The 16,474-nt window shown below is 64.4% G+C and overlaps 1 protein-coding gene across 7 annotated transcripts in view; it reads left to right on the forward strand.

Annotated features, from left to right (window-relative positions):
* Positions 1 to 1,377: 1,377 nt before the first annotated feature.
* The window catches only part of MTA1 (metastasis associated 1), a 34,395-nt gene continuing 19,298 nt past the window's right edge, over positions 1,378 to 16,474 (forward strand). For 4 of the 7 annotated variants that reach the window (XM_045452204.1, XM_045452206.1, XM_045452207.1 and 1 more), the window contains exons 1-2: positions 1,378 to 1,509; positions 14,340 to 14,407. In XM_045452204.1, coding sequence (XP_045308160.1) covers positions 1,482 to 1,509; positions 14,340 to 14,407 — 96 coding nt within the window. In that variant the 5' untranslated portion in view covers positions 1,378 to 1,481. The remainder of the gene's footprint in view (positions 1,510 to 14,339; positions 14,408 to 16,474) is intronic. The other 3 variants (XM_045452208.1, XM_045452209.1, XM_045452210.1) reach the window with 1 other exon arrangement.

A 16,474-nucleotide genomic window follows, 5' to 3' on the forward strand; every position in this document is an offset into this window, starting at 1 on the left:
TGCACTACCCTCCTTGGAACCCCACCTGGCTCTGGGCTCCTGCCCACCTTCCTAGTCCCCTGCAGGGACCCTATGGGGTGGGGTTCCTATATGGCTCTGTCCCTGCCGCCCCCACTGCTGCGGAGACCTGTGCTCAGCCTGGGGGGGGGGTCCCTCAACTAAACTGCACCCCCTCTAGCCACAGACCTGCCCCTGCTGCGTTTAAAGGGCAGGAACACACAATGTTGCTCAGACCACCAAGGTGGAGACCAGATACTTCCTTTTCCTTGCCCCTCAAGAGTGATGTCGCTCCTGGCTCCAAACTTCGGCTGGGACACCTGCTTCTCTCCCCCTGGGATGCCACCCCCTCCCCCTCATGCTCTTTCAGGCTGGGCCCACCAGCCTTGCATCCTCCACAATCCTTGGACCTTAAGTGACAAGCACACACGTGCCCAGTTGGGATCCTGAGGGGGGCTAAGAGAAGCAGGTACCTTGTTCCACACAGAGGCGGTCCTTCCAGCCTCAGGGCCCACCTCCCCAACCTCATGGGCGGCAGACTGGGCTTGGCCTTTTCATGAGGCCACAGTTCAGGGAGGCCGCACCAGCCGGGGAACTTGCCCATGTGGATGGGGGCACCACCAGTGTCCAAGCATGGCCATGGGGGCTGGGCAGTGAGGGCAGAGACAAAGACCCCCCCTGGGGTGGGTGGAGAGAGCCAGGCCCGGAAGGGAGGTGTGCAGCAGCAGGGCCATGTGGCTGAGGCTGGGCGGCCTGGATTCAGGGCAGGTGGGGGGGGGGGGGGGAGCGGGGGCGGGGGGGGGGGGGGGGGGGACTTGGGAGAGCCACCTTCTCCGGGGAGGGGAGAGTGGGAGAGAGGGGGCTGGAGGCCCTGGGAGGGGCTCTGGACCAGCGTGGAGGCTGTGATGGCCATTGCGGGAAGGGGCGCCAGGGATGCTGGCAGGGCCCGGGTGTGGAGGCACGGGGAGGACCCACCTGGGGAGGGGGGAGCAGGCTGGGTGCAGGGGCAGGACCCACCCGGGTAACGGGCGGGCGCTGGGGATGCCAGGAAGACCCAGGCACAGGGAAGCCCCGGGGCGGGGGGGGGGGGGGGGGGGCGGGCGGGTTGTGGGAGGACCCACCGAGCAGGGGGCGCGCGGGGAGGGCTCACCCTGGCCGGCGCGCCGGGGGCTGCCGGAAGGACGCGCCCGGGGCGGGGGGCGCGCGGCGGCGCGGGGAGGGCCGGCCGGGTAACGGCCGCGCGGTGGGCGGCGGCGCCCGAGGCCCCTCCCCTGCCCGCGGCCGCTCCTCCTCTTCCTCTCCCGCCCGCGCCGCGGCCCTCGGTCCCTGCGCGGCCTCGGCGGCCTCGGCGGCGGCGGCGGCGGCGGCCCCTTTAAACCGCCCGCCCCCCGCCCGCGCCCGCGCCCCGCGCCCCGCGCCTCCGCCTCCAGGCCCCGCGCCCCGCGCCCCCGCGCGCCCGGCCCTCCGCCGCCGCCGGCCCGGACATGGCCGCCAACATGTACAGGGTCGGAGGTAAGGCCGCCGCCGCCGCCCGCCGCCCGCCTTTATGCGCTTCGGGCCCGGGCTCGGCCCCCGGTCCCCGCCGGCCGCCCCCACCCCCCCCCCCGTCCCCCGGTCCCCCGGGCCTGCCCCCGGCTCCCCGGGCCTCCGGCCCCACACCGTCGTCCCGGGCCCGCGCCAGCACCACCTCCCTCCCCCCCCCTCCACCCCGGGCCCCCGTCACCCCTGCCCGGGCCCCCGTCTCGTCCCTCCCCTTCCCCCATTTTCCTCCATCCCCTCCCCCACCCGCTCCGCCCGCCGCGCCGGCCGCACGGCCCCCCCGCGGCCCACTTCTGGTCCCCTCCCTCCACCCCTGCACCCCTCCCCCACCGCAGGCCCGCCCCAGCGCCGACCATCCTTCCTCCCACCCCAGCGGGCCCCCCCCCCCCCCCCCCCCGCTCCCCGCGGCACCCCCGCCCTCGCCGCCTTCCCCTTCCCACTCCATCTTTTCTGAGCGGCCTGCTCCTCCGTCGCCACCTCTGCCCTGGCCCCGCTCGCCCCAGTCCGCAACCCGAAATGGCCCCTGGGCCCGGCGCCGACGGGGGCCAGTGGGTGGTGGTGGCCGAGCGGGCTGCAGGGAGGCGGGGGCTCTGCCCACCTGTTGGGGGCCCAGCGGCTGGTCTGTTGGGCCCCGGGCACGGAGACGCTGGGCAGCGCTGAGCATCCTTTGGGCCTGGTGAGCCTGAGAGCCTGCGGCTGGGGCTGGCTTGAGCCCCCCTCCCCCTGAGCCAGAGCACATGGTCTTGGGAGGTTCAGGCTGCCCCCCCCACCCACCCACCCACCGGACCAAGTTTCCGGGCCTTTGCGGTGTGGAGGGCCTTGGGGGTTGGTTGGCTCCAGTGCTGGGGTGGGGAGCCCCATACCGGGGCCACATTCCTCCCTGGGAGCCCAGGAGGGCCTGCTCTGTGCTTGGGGGCTTCCCCCAGCAGGATTCCCTCTGTGGGGCCCTCAGCGGGCTGCGCTTACCCTGAGCACACTTCTGATGCACCCCAAAACTTTTCACCGCCTCCTGTTGCCCCAGTCCAGCAAAGAGGTGCTTTGCAAGGGTTGGGGACAGGCAAGGAGCCCTGGGTGGGGATGGGGGTGGTGCTGAGTTGGCTGGGGCCCTGGGGGAGGCTTCCCCCACTTCCTCCCTTGGTTTGGGTCCTAGGAAGCCCCCAGCGTTGGGCCCCACTTTGTTCCTTGGGGTTCCGGGCTTGTCCTCGTTCGGCACTTCCACAGGGAGGCGGGGTGCCCTTCCTGCCCCCGCATTCCTTTGGTGCCCACCCTTCCCGAGACCTCCAGATGCTTGGTCGCCCTCCTTTGGTGGAGTATGTCAGGATTGGGAACCCTCTGGGTGGACTCTGGCCCAGTCTCCCCTCCTCACTGACTGGCTGGCCCCCCTGGGGCCTGGGTCTCACGTCTCCCTCCAGTTGGGCCAGCCTTGTGATGACCTTGGGCTTGCCCTCATCTGTGCAGTGGGTCAGCACGGCACCTGCCTGGCCATCAATACCCCCCCCCACCCCCCACCCCCCACCCCCCAACTCAGAGGCAGTCCTGGGAATGGGAGCCTACATCCTATTAGCAGCAGGGTGTGTGGGCAGCAGGCAGGGGTGCAGGGGCCTGGAACAGAGGGGCTGTTCATCTCCCACCTTGAGGACAAGGCTGGAGTGTCACCCCAGAGGTTCTTCCTCATCACACTGCCAGCTAGGCACCTTGACAGGTGCCTGGCCCCCGGGGGCCGACTGGCCCTCCTCCATCCCAGGAGCCCCTGGCCCCTCCCTCAGCTGGCCCCCTCCGCCCCCCGTCGCTGCGGCTCAGGACTCCTCCCTGTGTTGTAGAGAAGTCTTTCCATCCTGCCCCCCCTGTACGTACCCTCCAGGCACCACCTTCCTGCAGTGCAGAACCCCCCTTCCTGGCTCAAGGCCCCCATGGCTCCCACTGACTAGTGACAAGGCCCCGTAGGCCCTGGCTTGCACCTGGTTCCCACGCGCTGTCTGGGCCACAAGGGCCGTTGAATAAATGAAGACATGATCACAGGAACAGAGGCACTGGCCCCTGGATGCAGACGAGAGAGGTGCTAGGTGGGGTGGTGGGCCGGGGGCCCCTGGGCATCGTGTCCCCTCTGCAGGGCCGGAGGCCCTCGACTGGCAGCTACTGTGCCTTCAGCTCAGGCCTTCTGGGCTAGGGGGCTTTAGCAGAGCCCCCACCAGGCCACAGGCCCCTGGGACCCTTGGTGTGTGGGCGGGGCTGCTTGGCCTTTAGGCCTGTCTGGCTCCGAACTTGGTGGGGGCCTGGCCACCGCTCAGACCTTCCCGCGCCTCCGTTTCCCCCAGTGGACAAGGATCTCTGTGCTCCGCAGGTGTGACCACACGCTCCCACTCGAACCCCCTGTGGGTTCCCGCAGAAGTGGTGTTTGCTCGTGGTTTGCGGACGGGGTCTCGGGGTCGCTGCTGCCTGGGTCCTGGCAGAGCTGGTGGTCGCGGGGCGGGGGGGGGGGGTTGTTGGCAGGTTGGTGTCCTGTCCTTCAGCACCACTTGCTTAGGGAGGGGGCGTCTGGAAGACGTAGCCCTCTGGCCCCAAGCCGATGGCCCTGTCTGGGCGGCCCTGGTGTGGTGGGGGTTGCCGCAGGGACATTCTGAGAAAGGGACACCCCCCGCCCCTTGTTATCTCCACTCAGGACCCTGGGAACAGAGCCTTTTCCTGAGATGCCGGATCCAGCGAGGAGAGAGTAGGACACCAGCTAGATTTGAATGTCACATAAGCAGTTTCTGACTAGAACCGTGTCCCAAATATTGCAGAGGACACATAGATGCTAGAAAATCCTCAGCACAAATGCAGACTTATCTGGGTGTCCTGCATTTTACCTGGCAGGCTGCTCCGAGGCCCTGCCAGGAGGTCTGGGCGGGGCGGAGGCCGGGTGGCGGCTTTGTGCCAGCTGACCAGCTGGGTGGAGTGGGTCAGCCGGGGAGGGGACAGGGCCTGGCTCTTCCCAGGGAAGTGACCTGGCTGCCGACAGAGGCCTTCTGTTGGCGGCTACGAGTGTGGCAAGGCGGGGCCTGGCCGTGGGTGGCAGGGTCAGGGTCCATGACCTCTGCTCCTCCAGGGTCTGTCTTCCCAGGCCTCAGCAGGCTTCTGGAACGGGCCGTGGGCTGAGGGCACCTCGGGGCGATTCTTCTCTCTGCAACTTAAGGCAAAGGTGTCGAGTGAGGTTTGAGACATGAAGAGCGTAAGTCGGGACGTGAGCCACCTGATAACATGGTTAGGCTTTGGGGCATTTCTTTTTGATTGACAGAATATAAGCTTTTCCTTGGGGTTCCCCCCCTCCTTTCCTTTCTTTCATTGCAAGAAGCTAACACCCATTCTTTTGGGTAGTAATTGGCTTTTAAAAACGTACTTTCAAAAGGTGCCGGGATGTGCTGGCGCTCCTGGCCGCTTGGCAGTGTTCCCTTGGGTCCGTGCTCTAGGCTCTGTGCCCCTCGGAACCCTGTCCTCCCGTCAGCCGTGCCTCTGCCGTTGTCCCTGCGCTTTAAGGTTCTGACCAGGTGGGGAGTCTGTACACCTGAGGATCCCAGACTTGCAGAGCCGGCGGGGAAGCGCTCGAGGCCCCTGCGTGTCCGCCGCCCCCGGTCTTGTCCCTCGGGTGGGCCCTCCGCGGCAGCCAGCGCTGCTTTGGCATCCCAGGTCTCTTGAGAGAAGAATTTGGCCACGAAGCTGTGGCTTAATACAAAAGAAGCTGTTGACGAAGGATGTTGGAGTAAACGGTCCACGGAACGGAATCCCTCGTGCCCAGGGCCCGAGGGACGGGCCGCCAGCTCAGGGTGGGCGCTGTGGTCTGGAGGTGTGGATGTGGGGCTGGTCACGCCAGGCACAGTGGGCGCCCTGTGGCCCCCTGTCCGAGGGGAGGGCTGCCCCTGTTCCCTCTGCCCAGCCTGCCGGCTCTGCTGCCTGGGGTCCCAGCTTCCCTGGGACCCTCGTGTCCTCTCAGTCCCCCCAGCGACCATCCAGGGCCAAGCGGGCCCAAATCAGACTCGGAATGCAGCTTTCTCAGGGCTCCCGAGGGCTCTGTGCACGGGTGGACCAGGGGTGCTGTCTTTGGGGGGGCCGAGGGTCTGGGCTGGGCTCTGAGGACATCCCAGGGTCCCTCTAGTCCCCGCTGCCAATTCAGGCGCCCATGGGCACCGCCTGCCTGCCCCACACGCACCGCGGCCCCCAGGCTGGCCCCCAGGTCTGTGGTCTGTGACCTGCCTTAGGAGATGATCCTTCTAAGCTGTCTCGCTGCTTAAAACTGCTTAACGGCTTCCGAGGAGCGGAGGGTCCAGTCCAAAGTCTTAGAGGGCTTGTAACCCACCCGCCTGGCCCTGTCCCAGCCCCGAGCCACAGGGCCCACCTGGCTGAACCCCCAGGTCAGGGTGCAGACAGCAGCACCTCCTGGCAGGGACCCCCGCCCTCTGCAGGGCCGGACTTCCCAGGAGGCCGCCTGTGACGTGGCCGTGGTGAGCCACCCTCTGCGCGACTCCCACTCACCTTTCATTTGAGGCAGCAGAACCAGCAGGATCTTCAAAGAAGAGGGAGGCGGTGGCAGAGGGGGATCTGGATGGTGATGTGTCCGGAGGAACATGGGGGACCCTGCCCACTCAGGCCCCGTGCCTGGGAGCCCTCCGCCATCTGGCCACCTGCACGAAGTGGACGTCAGCTGCTGCCCCTGTGTCATCGGTACCTCCCCCTCCAGGCAGGCTCTGGTCCCCAGACTGCCACGGGGACGGTGACGTGCTGCTGGCTAGCCTTCCAGGGAAGGGACGGGAGAGGGATGCCTGCGTGAAGGTGGCCAGGCCGTCAGCTTGCAGGGCCCGTAGGGTTAGCAGGCGGGAGTCCTGGGACTCCTGTGCACTATTTGGGAGAGAGTCACACAGAGACGCGAGTCAGGTTCCACGTGGCGGCCGGGGCTCGAGGGCTCTGTGCCTGGCCGGCTACTGCTGGTTTCTCCTGATTCATCCCCACATTTGGAAAAAGTAAAATGCTGGGCTTGCAGGTGTCCCCAGTGTGGAGGGGCAGAGGGGGAGCCCGGGCCTGGGGGAGGGGTCCCCGGCCCCCACAGACCTGGTGGGAGCCACTTCTGGAGGGACTCTGACAATCAGGGCGTGGAGGGCGGGCGGCGGGGCCTTCCGGTGATGTGCCGGGCACAGCTGGGTGTCCGTGTTCTTGTGGGACCTCCTTTTGCCAACCCCCCCCACCCCGGCTGCCCGTGGCCCCCGTCCCTGCGGGCTGGTCTCATTGCCAGGACCACCCTCTGCTTCTCTGGGTCTGCCCTCAGCGGGCACCGTCCCCACGATCCCTGCTGGTCCCATACCACTGCCTCCGCCTACTCCCCACGTTGATCTGTGGCCCAGATCGGTCCTTGTGGCAGCCGTGCAGAGCTGTGAGAAGTGAGTGCCCGACGAGCAGGTCCCCAGCTGGGATCGAAGGAGGTGACGCCTTGTGCCCTGTAAACCGGGGTCCTTCTGGCCTGTCTGGTACCGTGGTTTCATACATTTTCGTTGTATTGTTTCGAGTGCCATCCGGTCTGGTGTTTGTACGCGCAGGGGGGCCTCGCGGGGAACACGCCTGCGTCAGGAAAGCTCCTTCGGTGCTGGTTACAGAGCCGCTGGCCCTGAGCTCAGTGAGTGAATCAGCAGCGGACGCTGAACGGAAGCAGACACAGAACCAGGTCCTGTGCTGATCGGGCCGGCAGCCCCTGACCCTCTGTCCCTTCGAAGCCGCTGGGTGTTAGCAGACATCGTAGAGCGCAGTCACAGAGGGGCGTGCCCTGTGCATGGCATCCTAACACTTAGAGTCAGGCTGGTAGGGGCGCCTGGTGGCTCATGACTCTCGATTGCAGCTCAGGTCATGACCTCACGGTGCGTGGGGTCAAGCCCTGCATCAGGCTCTGTGCTGACAGCTCGGAGCCTGCTTGGGATTCTCTCTCTCTCCTCTCTTTCTGCTCCTCCCCTGCTCACTCTCTCTGAAGTCGGGCTTGTTGAGGTCGGGCTTGTACGGAGTTAAGTGCTTTCTCGGGGACAGTCTTTGACTCTGACAGATGGCAGGTGTGTGCCCACCTCAGCCCTGGAGAACATTTCCACGGCCCCACAAACTTCCTCCTCGTCTGTTTTCTGAGCCCTTGCTCCCCCCAGCTCGCGACAGCCGCGGACCTGCGTGCGTTCCTGCTAGTCTGTGTTGTGCGGCACGCCCCGGAAGTGGAGCCACACCGTGCGCGGCGTTTTGAGCCTGGCTCCCCTCCCTGAGTGTAACGTGTCCGGCGTTCCTGCCCGTGTCAGCAGCCGGTGGACAGTTGGGCCTGTCTCCGTCCGCTCCGGCTGTGACACAGGTGGGGCCGCCTGTAACGGACACATTTATTTTTCACGGCCCGGAGACTGGGCGTCCAAGGGCAAGGCTCCAGCAGGTCTGGTGTCTGGTGAGGTCGCTTTCCTGGCTGAGGGGACCCGCTCGTGACCTAGGCACCCCCCGAAGGCCCACCTCTCGGCACCATCTCCCGGGGGAGGGGGGGTGAGGGTTTCCGCGTGAATTTTGGAGGCACGCAGACCCTGGCGGGGCCGTCCTCAGTTTTGGGCGACGATGAGCGTGGACTCCCGTGCTGAGTTCTGCGTGTGTCCCGACTTCCGGATGAAAGCGCCCAGGAGCGGGGCTGTGTGTTTGGACCGGGAGCGCGGATTTCACTTGGTGACACGCAGATGCTGCGTGGCGGGATGGCCGGGCCGTCTCGCGTCCCGCCGGCAGCGCTGCACCTCGGCTCCCCCAGGGCGCGCCGGGCCTGGGCGGGCGGGTGTGTGCGCGGGCTTTTGCCCCGGTTTAAAACTCGGGGTGCTTGTTTTTCTTCCTGTTGAATTGTGGGAGCTGCTTTCACGCTCTGGTTTTCGGGGGCGTGTCTTACAGGTTTTGTGTTTTATAATGTGTGTATTTGGCGCCTCCACAAAACCTGCCTGGCCCAGGCTCACAAATATTCTCGCCCTGTTTCCTCATAGAAGTTTCATAGTTTTGGGTTTTACTTTTGAGTTTGTGATCCATTGTAGGTTAAATTTTGTGTGAGGTCAGGGTTGGGACTCTCACTTTTTTTTTGGCACGTTCATGAGCGTCCATTATCGTTTGTTGACGTTGTGAGTGTCGGAGCCTGGGCGGCTCAGTCGGTTGAGCATCCGACTTCGGCTCGGGTCATGATCTCACGGTTCGTGGGTTCGAGCCCCACATGGGGCTCTGTGCTGTGGGATTCTCTCTCTCTGCCCTCTTGCCCTCATTCTCTTAAAAATAAACATTAAAAAAATGATCTTCCTTTCTCACTGGACGTGCTGGCTCTGTTGTCACATCGGTTTGCCACGTGTCCACGGTTCCTGCCACTGGTCCACGTGGGCAGCCTCGGGGCCAGGACTGTGGGCTCCCGGGCTCGTCCCTCTCCCCGGCTGCCGAGCCTGTCGGGATGAGTCGGCTCTCCCGTAGATTTTCCCCACAGAAAAGCAGCAGCGGAGTGCGGGTCGGGTGGTGTCGAGCTGTTGTAGGTGGGTTCCGAGAGGGTCCACGCTGCGGTGTCACTCAGACGCTGCCTGGCTGGCTCATTTGCGGGCAGCCTCTGGCTGCTTTTGAGCCACGCCGGCGGGCTGAGTGGCAGGGGCTGGGGTCACCCGCGGCCTGGGGTCGGGGTGAGTCACGCGGGTCTCCGTGCCGCACCGTCCCCTCGCGGGAACCGGGGGCCGGGGGGCAGGCAGCACGTGTGCATCGCGTCCCCACAGCTCAGCGCGGACAGTTGTCAGCAGAAGCGCAGGGTCTCCAAAGGAGCGGCTCCTCGCAGCCAGCTCCCCACGGGACCAGCGGGGCTGCGTGACCTCGGGACCCCGGTGCCTCCTCCCACCCGGTCCGCGCATGCCCCCCTCCCCCCAGTGCGTTTCTCTCGGGAACCCTGTCTGGGACCCATGTCTCGCGTGTGACGTGACTATGCGGACGGGGCTCCAAGCCGCGCTTGGTGACAAGTGTGAGTCCCTCCTGCCTCATCGACCCATGCATCAGCGTGACCTTCCTCTGACCTCATGGACTTACACACCGTCACTTCTGTGAATTATTATTTTTTTTAATTTTTATTTATTTTGAGAGTGTGCGAGAGCAGGGGTGGGGGGGGGGGCAGAGAGAGACAGTTCTGAAACCGTTTTCTCGCTATGAGCCCGACTGACACGGGACTTGACCTCGGACCCCAAGATCATGACCTGAGCCGACGGCCGGTCGGACACCTCTGGGCAGCCCGGTTCACAGAATTCTTGTCCGTCTGAAGTATAAGCTGGTGTCTTCCTTGCCCCGCTGGGCAGCTCCATGGCGCAGCCACGGTTAAATTTTTTTTTTTTTTTTTTTTAACGTTTATTCGTTTATTTTGAGGCAGAGATAGAGGAAGACAGAATCCCAAGCAGGCTTCGTGCTGTCAGCACAGAGCCTGATGCGGGGCTTGAACCTGCGAACTGTTGAGATCATGACCTGAGCCGAAACCAAGAAACAGATGCTTAACCAACGGAGTCACCCAGGCGCCCCCTGGTTGTTAAATTTTAATTTCTTTAAAAACAATGTTTTTTTTTAACATTTATTTTTGAGAGAGACAGAGTGTGAGACGGGGAGGGGCAGCTAGAGAGGGAGACACAGAATCCAAAACGGGCTCCAGGCTCTGAGCTGTCAGCACAGAGCCCGACGTGGGGCTCGAACCCGCGAACCGTGAGATCATGACCTGAGCTGAAGTCAGACGCTTAACTGACTGAGCCACCCAGGTGCTCCTTCTTGTGACTTCTTAAATTCAGGGCCGAAACTGAAGTTTGGGGGATGCGAAGGACTGCTCTGAACCACCGTTTTCATCGTGTGCCTTTGGAAACTAGTTCTTGCCGCATACGTGGTCGGGGTCTTTTGTGAGGTCATCTGAAAATTATGTAAAATTGCACGTGTGCGAACTTCTGCTGGTAAAGCCATTTTGGTGACAACTCACGTCCGAAGCTCCGGCCTCTCTGCGTAGTTTCCTCAGCGTCCTGGTTACGACGAGAGGCAGATCTCCGCCCCAGTCCCACGTACAGGGACCTCATCTAGGGCTCCGACAGTGCTTCCGGACCCCATTCACGCCCCGAGGGACTTTCTGTGTTTCCAAGGCCTGACTGCCAGCAGCTCCCGCGTCCCCTGCTGTGGAGGGTCTCCTGCTGCGCCACTGTGGGCCCGAGGGCTCCTTGAGGCCTTCATACCCCTCCTTGCGGTTGGTTGCAACAGAAGCATCCGCACCCAAGTCAGCGGAAGTAACGAGCACATCAGGCTTTCAGCCGGCCTCTCCCAGTGATCCACGGACAGTGCTCGGTTCTCTGGCCACCACCCGTGACCACGTGCCTGAAGCGTGCTCGCCCGACCTTGTGTGCGTGTGGCCGCGCATCCCCAGTGAGCCGTGGCTCACCAGGCGTGGGACTCCCAAGGGCTTGGGGTTACCCCCCAGGAGCAGGTTAGGGGCCATACTCTCCTTTGGGACATGCGGACACGCAGGGTGTGGACAGTCCAGGCCTTCCTGTCTGCTGAAAGGAGAACGTCAAGGAGAAAAACGTGATGGAGCTTGGCGTAGGCTTTCCAAGCGGTGAATGTGCCCAGGAGAGCGTATGCTTGCCCGTAGATACCGTGCTTGGCCACACCCGCCGCGCCACACGTCAGCGCTTGACGGGCATCGCTGTCGGTCTGGGTGGTGCTCGACGCCGACTCTGGACCGCGGGGAAGCAAAAGGTCCTCCCCCAAAACAGTTCAGTTCTTCTCATTAGTAGGCTTGTGTTGTTCCAAAAGATTGTGTTTGAGGGGTGCCTGGGCAGCTCAGGACCTGAGCGTCCGACTTCAGCTCAGGTCATGATCCCGTGGTTTATAGGTTCGAGCCCCGCGTCGGGCTCTGCGCTGATGGCTCGGAGCCCGGAGCCTGCTTCGGATTCTGTCTCTCTCTGTCAAAAATAAATAAAATAAACATTAAAAAGTTTTTAAAAAAATCATAAAAGACTGTGTCTGATTATTACTGTTTCACGTGTGGGAGTGTTGCGTTCGTACCTACAAAATACTCCTGCTGCAGCGTCCTGCCCTGCAGGCCTCAGGTCTTTGCCACCTGGCCTGCATCCTAACCCGTGAGCCCTTTTTTCGCTCATTTTCCTCCCCAGTGTTTTGTAGTTGCCAGATCCGTGCGCGGGGCTTCGATGTTTGAAGATCCGTAGGCCTTTTCTCAAATGGATACTTAGGTATTTAAGGCTCCTCGGGCCTATTGCAAATAGTAGCGTCCACATGCTGTTTTCTGTTCCGGGAGCTGGCTAAACCCTCATTCGTTTCAGTGGCTTTTGTGTGGACTCGGGGAATTTCCGTGAGGACAGCATGTCTTCTGCAGACGGAGGGCCCTTCCCGGTGTCTGCACCTCTCTTCCTCACGGACTTTGGCGACGGAGTGTGCACAGCAGGGAGAGCCGATGTGCTCACGTCACTCCTGATTTGGGGGGGAAGGCGTGGTTCTTCATCGTCGGGTGTGACGTCAGCTCTAGATTTTCCACGTGCGCCTTTTATGGGGTTGACGACGCTTCCCCCGATTTCCAGTTTCCTGAGAGAGTTTTCGTCGGGAGCACGTGTCTGTCCCGCATCCACCGCGACGGCCGCACCGCCTTCCTTCCCTGCCCGGCTGCCGTGGGCCTTGGCGTTTTCAGGGGGGTCCCGGTGGCTGCGACGCATCGTCCCCTCCGTGTACGCCTGGCCTGGGCCTGCTGCCGCTCCCTTGAGCCGCTTTGTTGTCCCGCGCTCCGTGGCCGCGGTGCCGGCGTCGTGGCCGCGAGGGCCGGTGGGGACCGTTTCCTCCGCGTCCCTCCGCGTCTGCTCTCTGGACGAGCTGGCGTCAGATCCCGCTCCTGCGTCTGGTGGGTTCCCCGGTGACGCCGTCTGGGCCTGGAGGGCCGTCTGTCTGTCTGTCGTCTCTTTTTACTTTCTTGGTTGACTTTGGAAGGTGTTTTATCTATGAGCCCAGTTCCTTTAGCAGACGTCAGGGTACCGGCTTCTCTGCAGAGAGCTCGGGGCTTCGTGTCTGGGAAGCGTTGCTCAGTCTTCCCCGGGCTCCGTTCCCGGCGCAAAGCCGTGCCCAGTGCCCGTCGCCCCCCGTCGCCCTCGCCTCCGCCCCCGCCCCCGCCCCGGCGTCCCTAGCTCAGGTCTCTGGCTCCTCGGTCAGCCCACCCTGGGTGTGCCCGCTTACCGGTGTCGCAGTGAAGCCGCGTCCTTCCTTCGCTTCCTCTCGCCCTTGTTTTCACTTGTCCTGCGTTTGGCTCGTTATCTGCGGTCTTGCGTCGCTCGGTTTCCCGTCACCCGCAGCGTAGCTGACGCGCAACCACGCGCGCTCCTCGAGTGCACGGTTTTGTGAATTCCGGGGAGCGTGTGGGGCTCTGTGGCTCCTGCTCCCCGGGCCCCCTGCCCGCCACCCTGGGAGGCGCCCTCGGAGGGGTCGGCCGCTGGAATCGCGAGCGGCTGGGCTGTCTCCGGGTTGGAGTGCACGTGAATGACGTTTTTGGTTTAACTCGTTCTTTAGTTTCTTCGAACAGAAGCTTAGAAGGTCAGCGTGAGACCGGTGCGTGAACAGTGCGTTTCCGAGAATCCACCCGTCGCGAGCGTGCAGTTCCCTGAAGTTTCCTCTTTTGCGAGCTGAGCCGCGGCGCCACGCTCCGCATGCGGAGAATTTCCGTCTCCCTCAAAGCGGACCTCGTGCCCGTCCACGGCCCCTCCTTGACCCCTGTTTTCCCCTAACCCATGAGCGTGCCCCTCTGGGTTGTTGGTGTCTTTGCCTTTTGGTCCCGTGGGGCTCCGGTGGGGGCACGGCCGCGTCCGATGCAGCCGTGTCCTCCGGCTGTACCGGGGAGCCCCGCAGGCGACACGTGCTCGTTCGGGCCCCTCCTCGGGGTCCCAGGCAGCACGGGTGGGCCAGGCCAGGTCCTTCCGCAGAATCTGTGCTCAGTGTGGGCATTGGGCCGTGTCCGGGCCTTAACCAGATTCCGGCTCAGGCCGGCCTCCCGACCAGCCGTCCCCCGCAGGCCGGCCCTGTGGGCACCGAGGGGCAGGCGGAGCCGTCCCCGGTGCCGAACCTCCCCCAGCTTGCCTAGGCGTCAGCCAGGGGGCCCCGCTGGCAACTCGGTGGTCTCACGGCCATCCTGGGCTTTCCGTGTGAGCCTCCCAGGGCAGGTCTCCCCGAGATGGAGCCTGAGGGAAGCCCGTGCTGACCTGGCATTTTGGGGGGCCCGCCGGGTGGTAGCTCGTCTGGGCCTTGTTCCTCTGGCACCTGGCACCATCCTCGCCCCAGGCCCTGGCCTCCGCTCACTGCCAGGGGCTCATCGGGGCAGGGGGAGGAGATGCAGGGGCCTGCTGGCCCCCCGCCCAGCATGCTGCCATGGTCTCTGGGGCTCGTGGTGGCAGTGCTTGGCTGTCCTGCCCTCCCAGCCTGTGTGACTCAGGGCCCACCTTTCAGGCAGCAGTGGCCCCTGGGAAGCTGTCCCCAGGGCAGAGCTGCAGTGTGGTCCCCCTAGCCCCTCCTGGGAGGATAGAGCTCCCAGTGGGCGGCTGGTGTAGGGCCCCAGGGATGGGGCTTGGGGGGTGGGCTCCTGTCTGGGGCGGCCCCCTCCCACCTCATCTTGAGCCCGTGCCCAGCACCCGCTGACATGTCTCTGGTTACTTCCTCTCCCCACTGGGATGGTGTGGACCCCATATTCTTTGTGTCCTCCTGTTCTCTGCTCCCCAGGGCTCAGTGCTGTGGGTGACACTCTCTCTTCCTGTTTGCAGACTACGTCTATTTCGAGAACTCTTCTAGCAACCCGTACCTGATCCGCAGAATCGAGGAACTCAACAAGGTAGCGTGAGCACGCGTGTGTGTGCGTGTGTGTGTGTGCATGCTGGGGGTCCTGCTGGCGGGGGGCTCTGGGGCTGGCCATAGACCCTCTGGTAGCTTTGTACCAAGGCTCACTGGCCTGGAACCGGTTCCTTTCCTTGGAGAGTCGGGCGGTGGTGCCCCCGTGGCCTTGTGACGGGTGTGCCTGGCAGGGGCTCAAACGGGACAGGAGCGTCCCAGCGGTGTCTGGGCTGGAGGTTCCGGAGGCCCCGCTGTAGAAGGAAGGAAGCTGCCTGGGCAGCCACGGTCCCCTGTGGGCCCTGCCCATACGTTGCCTCCTTCCTGCTCACGTGCACCGTCCTCCCCTCGATCCACGTCCCTGGAGCCTCTGGCAGGCCCTCCCAGGCTGGGCGGGCGTGGGGTGAGGCCATGACTGGGGCCGGGCGCTGGGCCCACGCCTCCCGCGTGTCCACTGTGGTCACGGTGCGGGGGCATCGGGTCAGTGCACTCCCTGGCCCCGTGGGCCCTTCCCTCCCCTGGTTCCTGGGGGGCAGGGCTGCGGCGGTCGCTTACTGGCCATGGAAGACCGTGCTGTGCTCTTCGAGGCCCTCCCTGAAGCTGCTTTCCTCAGGCTTGGTGGCAGTGTGGCTTGGGATGCTTGGCAGGAGGCGGGGAGGGGTGAGAAGGCCGGACTTAGGGGCACCTGTGCCCCCAAGAGCCTCCAGCAGTGGCAGCACCGCGGGGGGGGTGGGGGGGTGGGGAGCCTGTGCCCTGAGGCCAGGTCCGCAGGTCTCAGGTCCGGGGCGGGCGACCAGGACGTGTTGAGGCCACTGTGCTGCCGGGCCCTGTGCCCCGCGGGCGCCTCGTTGGCAGGAACCTGCTCGCAGGGGCCCCAGGAGGAGGGGCGGGCGGCATCCTTAGCCGGTCACCCACCCACGCGTGTCAGCTTGTGCTGACTTGGGTCACAAGGAAGCAACAGAGAGAGGTTGCTTAGGGGGCAGTCGCGCGAAAGCGCGTGGCTGGGGGAGGCGGGGGTCCTCACCCCCCCCCCCCCCCCCCGTCCCCAGGCTGCCAGCTGGAGTTGCCACTGACAGTGGGTTTTGCAGCCCGGGGCAGGTGACTGTAGATGGCTGTAGGTGGCCTCGCTGAGCGGGCTGGCGCAGTCCCTGCCCCTCGCTTGGGCTGCGACATGGAGAGCCCGTTGTGTGACCGGGAGGCACCGACAAGAGCAGGGGCGGTTGCCGATGTTCGTCAGCTCTGAGCCTGGTCGGACCCCTGGGTTTGTGTGCCTGTGGACCCCCTTACAGGTCAGGTCCGGGTGGGGGCAGAGAGACCTTCCTGGGGTCACATGTAAAAGGACGGGGTGGCCTGCAGGCTCGGACGCTGGTGGGCACATCTTCAGCCCCTATCAGCCTCCCCCTGCCGCCCCACGGGACGTGGGACTGAGGCCCGGCTGAAGTGGATTCTGGAGCCACTCAGAGTGGGGCCAGGCGAGTGGGTCCCAGCAGGGGCCGCAAGGGGGTCAGTTTGCGGGCCCTCCTCCCTGGCGGTCCCACCCTGGCCACTGCCCCCCCCCCACCCCGAGCCCTGGACCCCAGAGCAGTGTCCCCCATGCGTCCCTGGTGTGTTCCCCACATTGTCCGTTGGGCGTGGTCAGGGGGGAACGGCCCAGGGGAGTCAGGTGTCCAAGGAAGGCCTTGAATTTTAGCAAAAGCCCTGTCTGTCCGGGGGGGGGGGCGGGTAACATCGTGTCCACAGAAAGGTGGAAGGTAAAACCTGGAACTGTTGGCAGTAAAGCCAGAGCCCAGGGTTAGGTGATGAGTTGAGGGTGAGCCCAGGCCCTGCCTGAGACGTGGGACAGCGGGCTGGGGCCCGGGCAGCACTGGCACCTGCAGACAAGAAAGAGTGGGTGAATCGGCGGGGGGGGGGGGGGGGGGGGCAGGGGCAGCGCACTGCCCCTGCCCCCCCCCCCCCCCCCCACTTCTCTGTAAGTTGGGAACGATTCTAAAATGAGTTTTCTTTTAAAACCTGTCAAAAAAGCCACAGCAGTGGTCATATTGGCTCAGGGGTCTGCTCTTTGGGGACCTCT

Source organism: Leopardus geoffroyi, chromosome B3 (assembly GCF_018350155.1).
Source record: "Leopardus geoffroyi isolate Oge1 chromosome B3, O.geoffroyi_Oge1_pat1.0, whole genome shotgun sequence".
Taxonomy (NCBI): Eukaryota; Metazoa; Chordata; class Mammalia; order Carnivora; family Felidae; genus Leopardus; species Leopardus geoffroyi.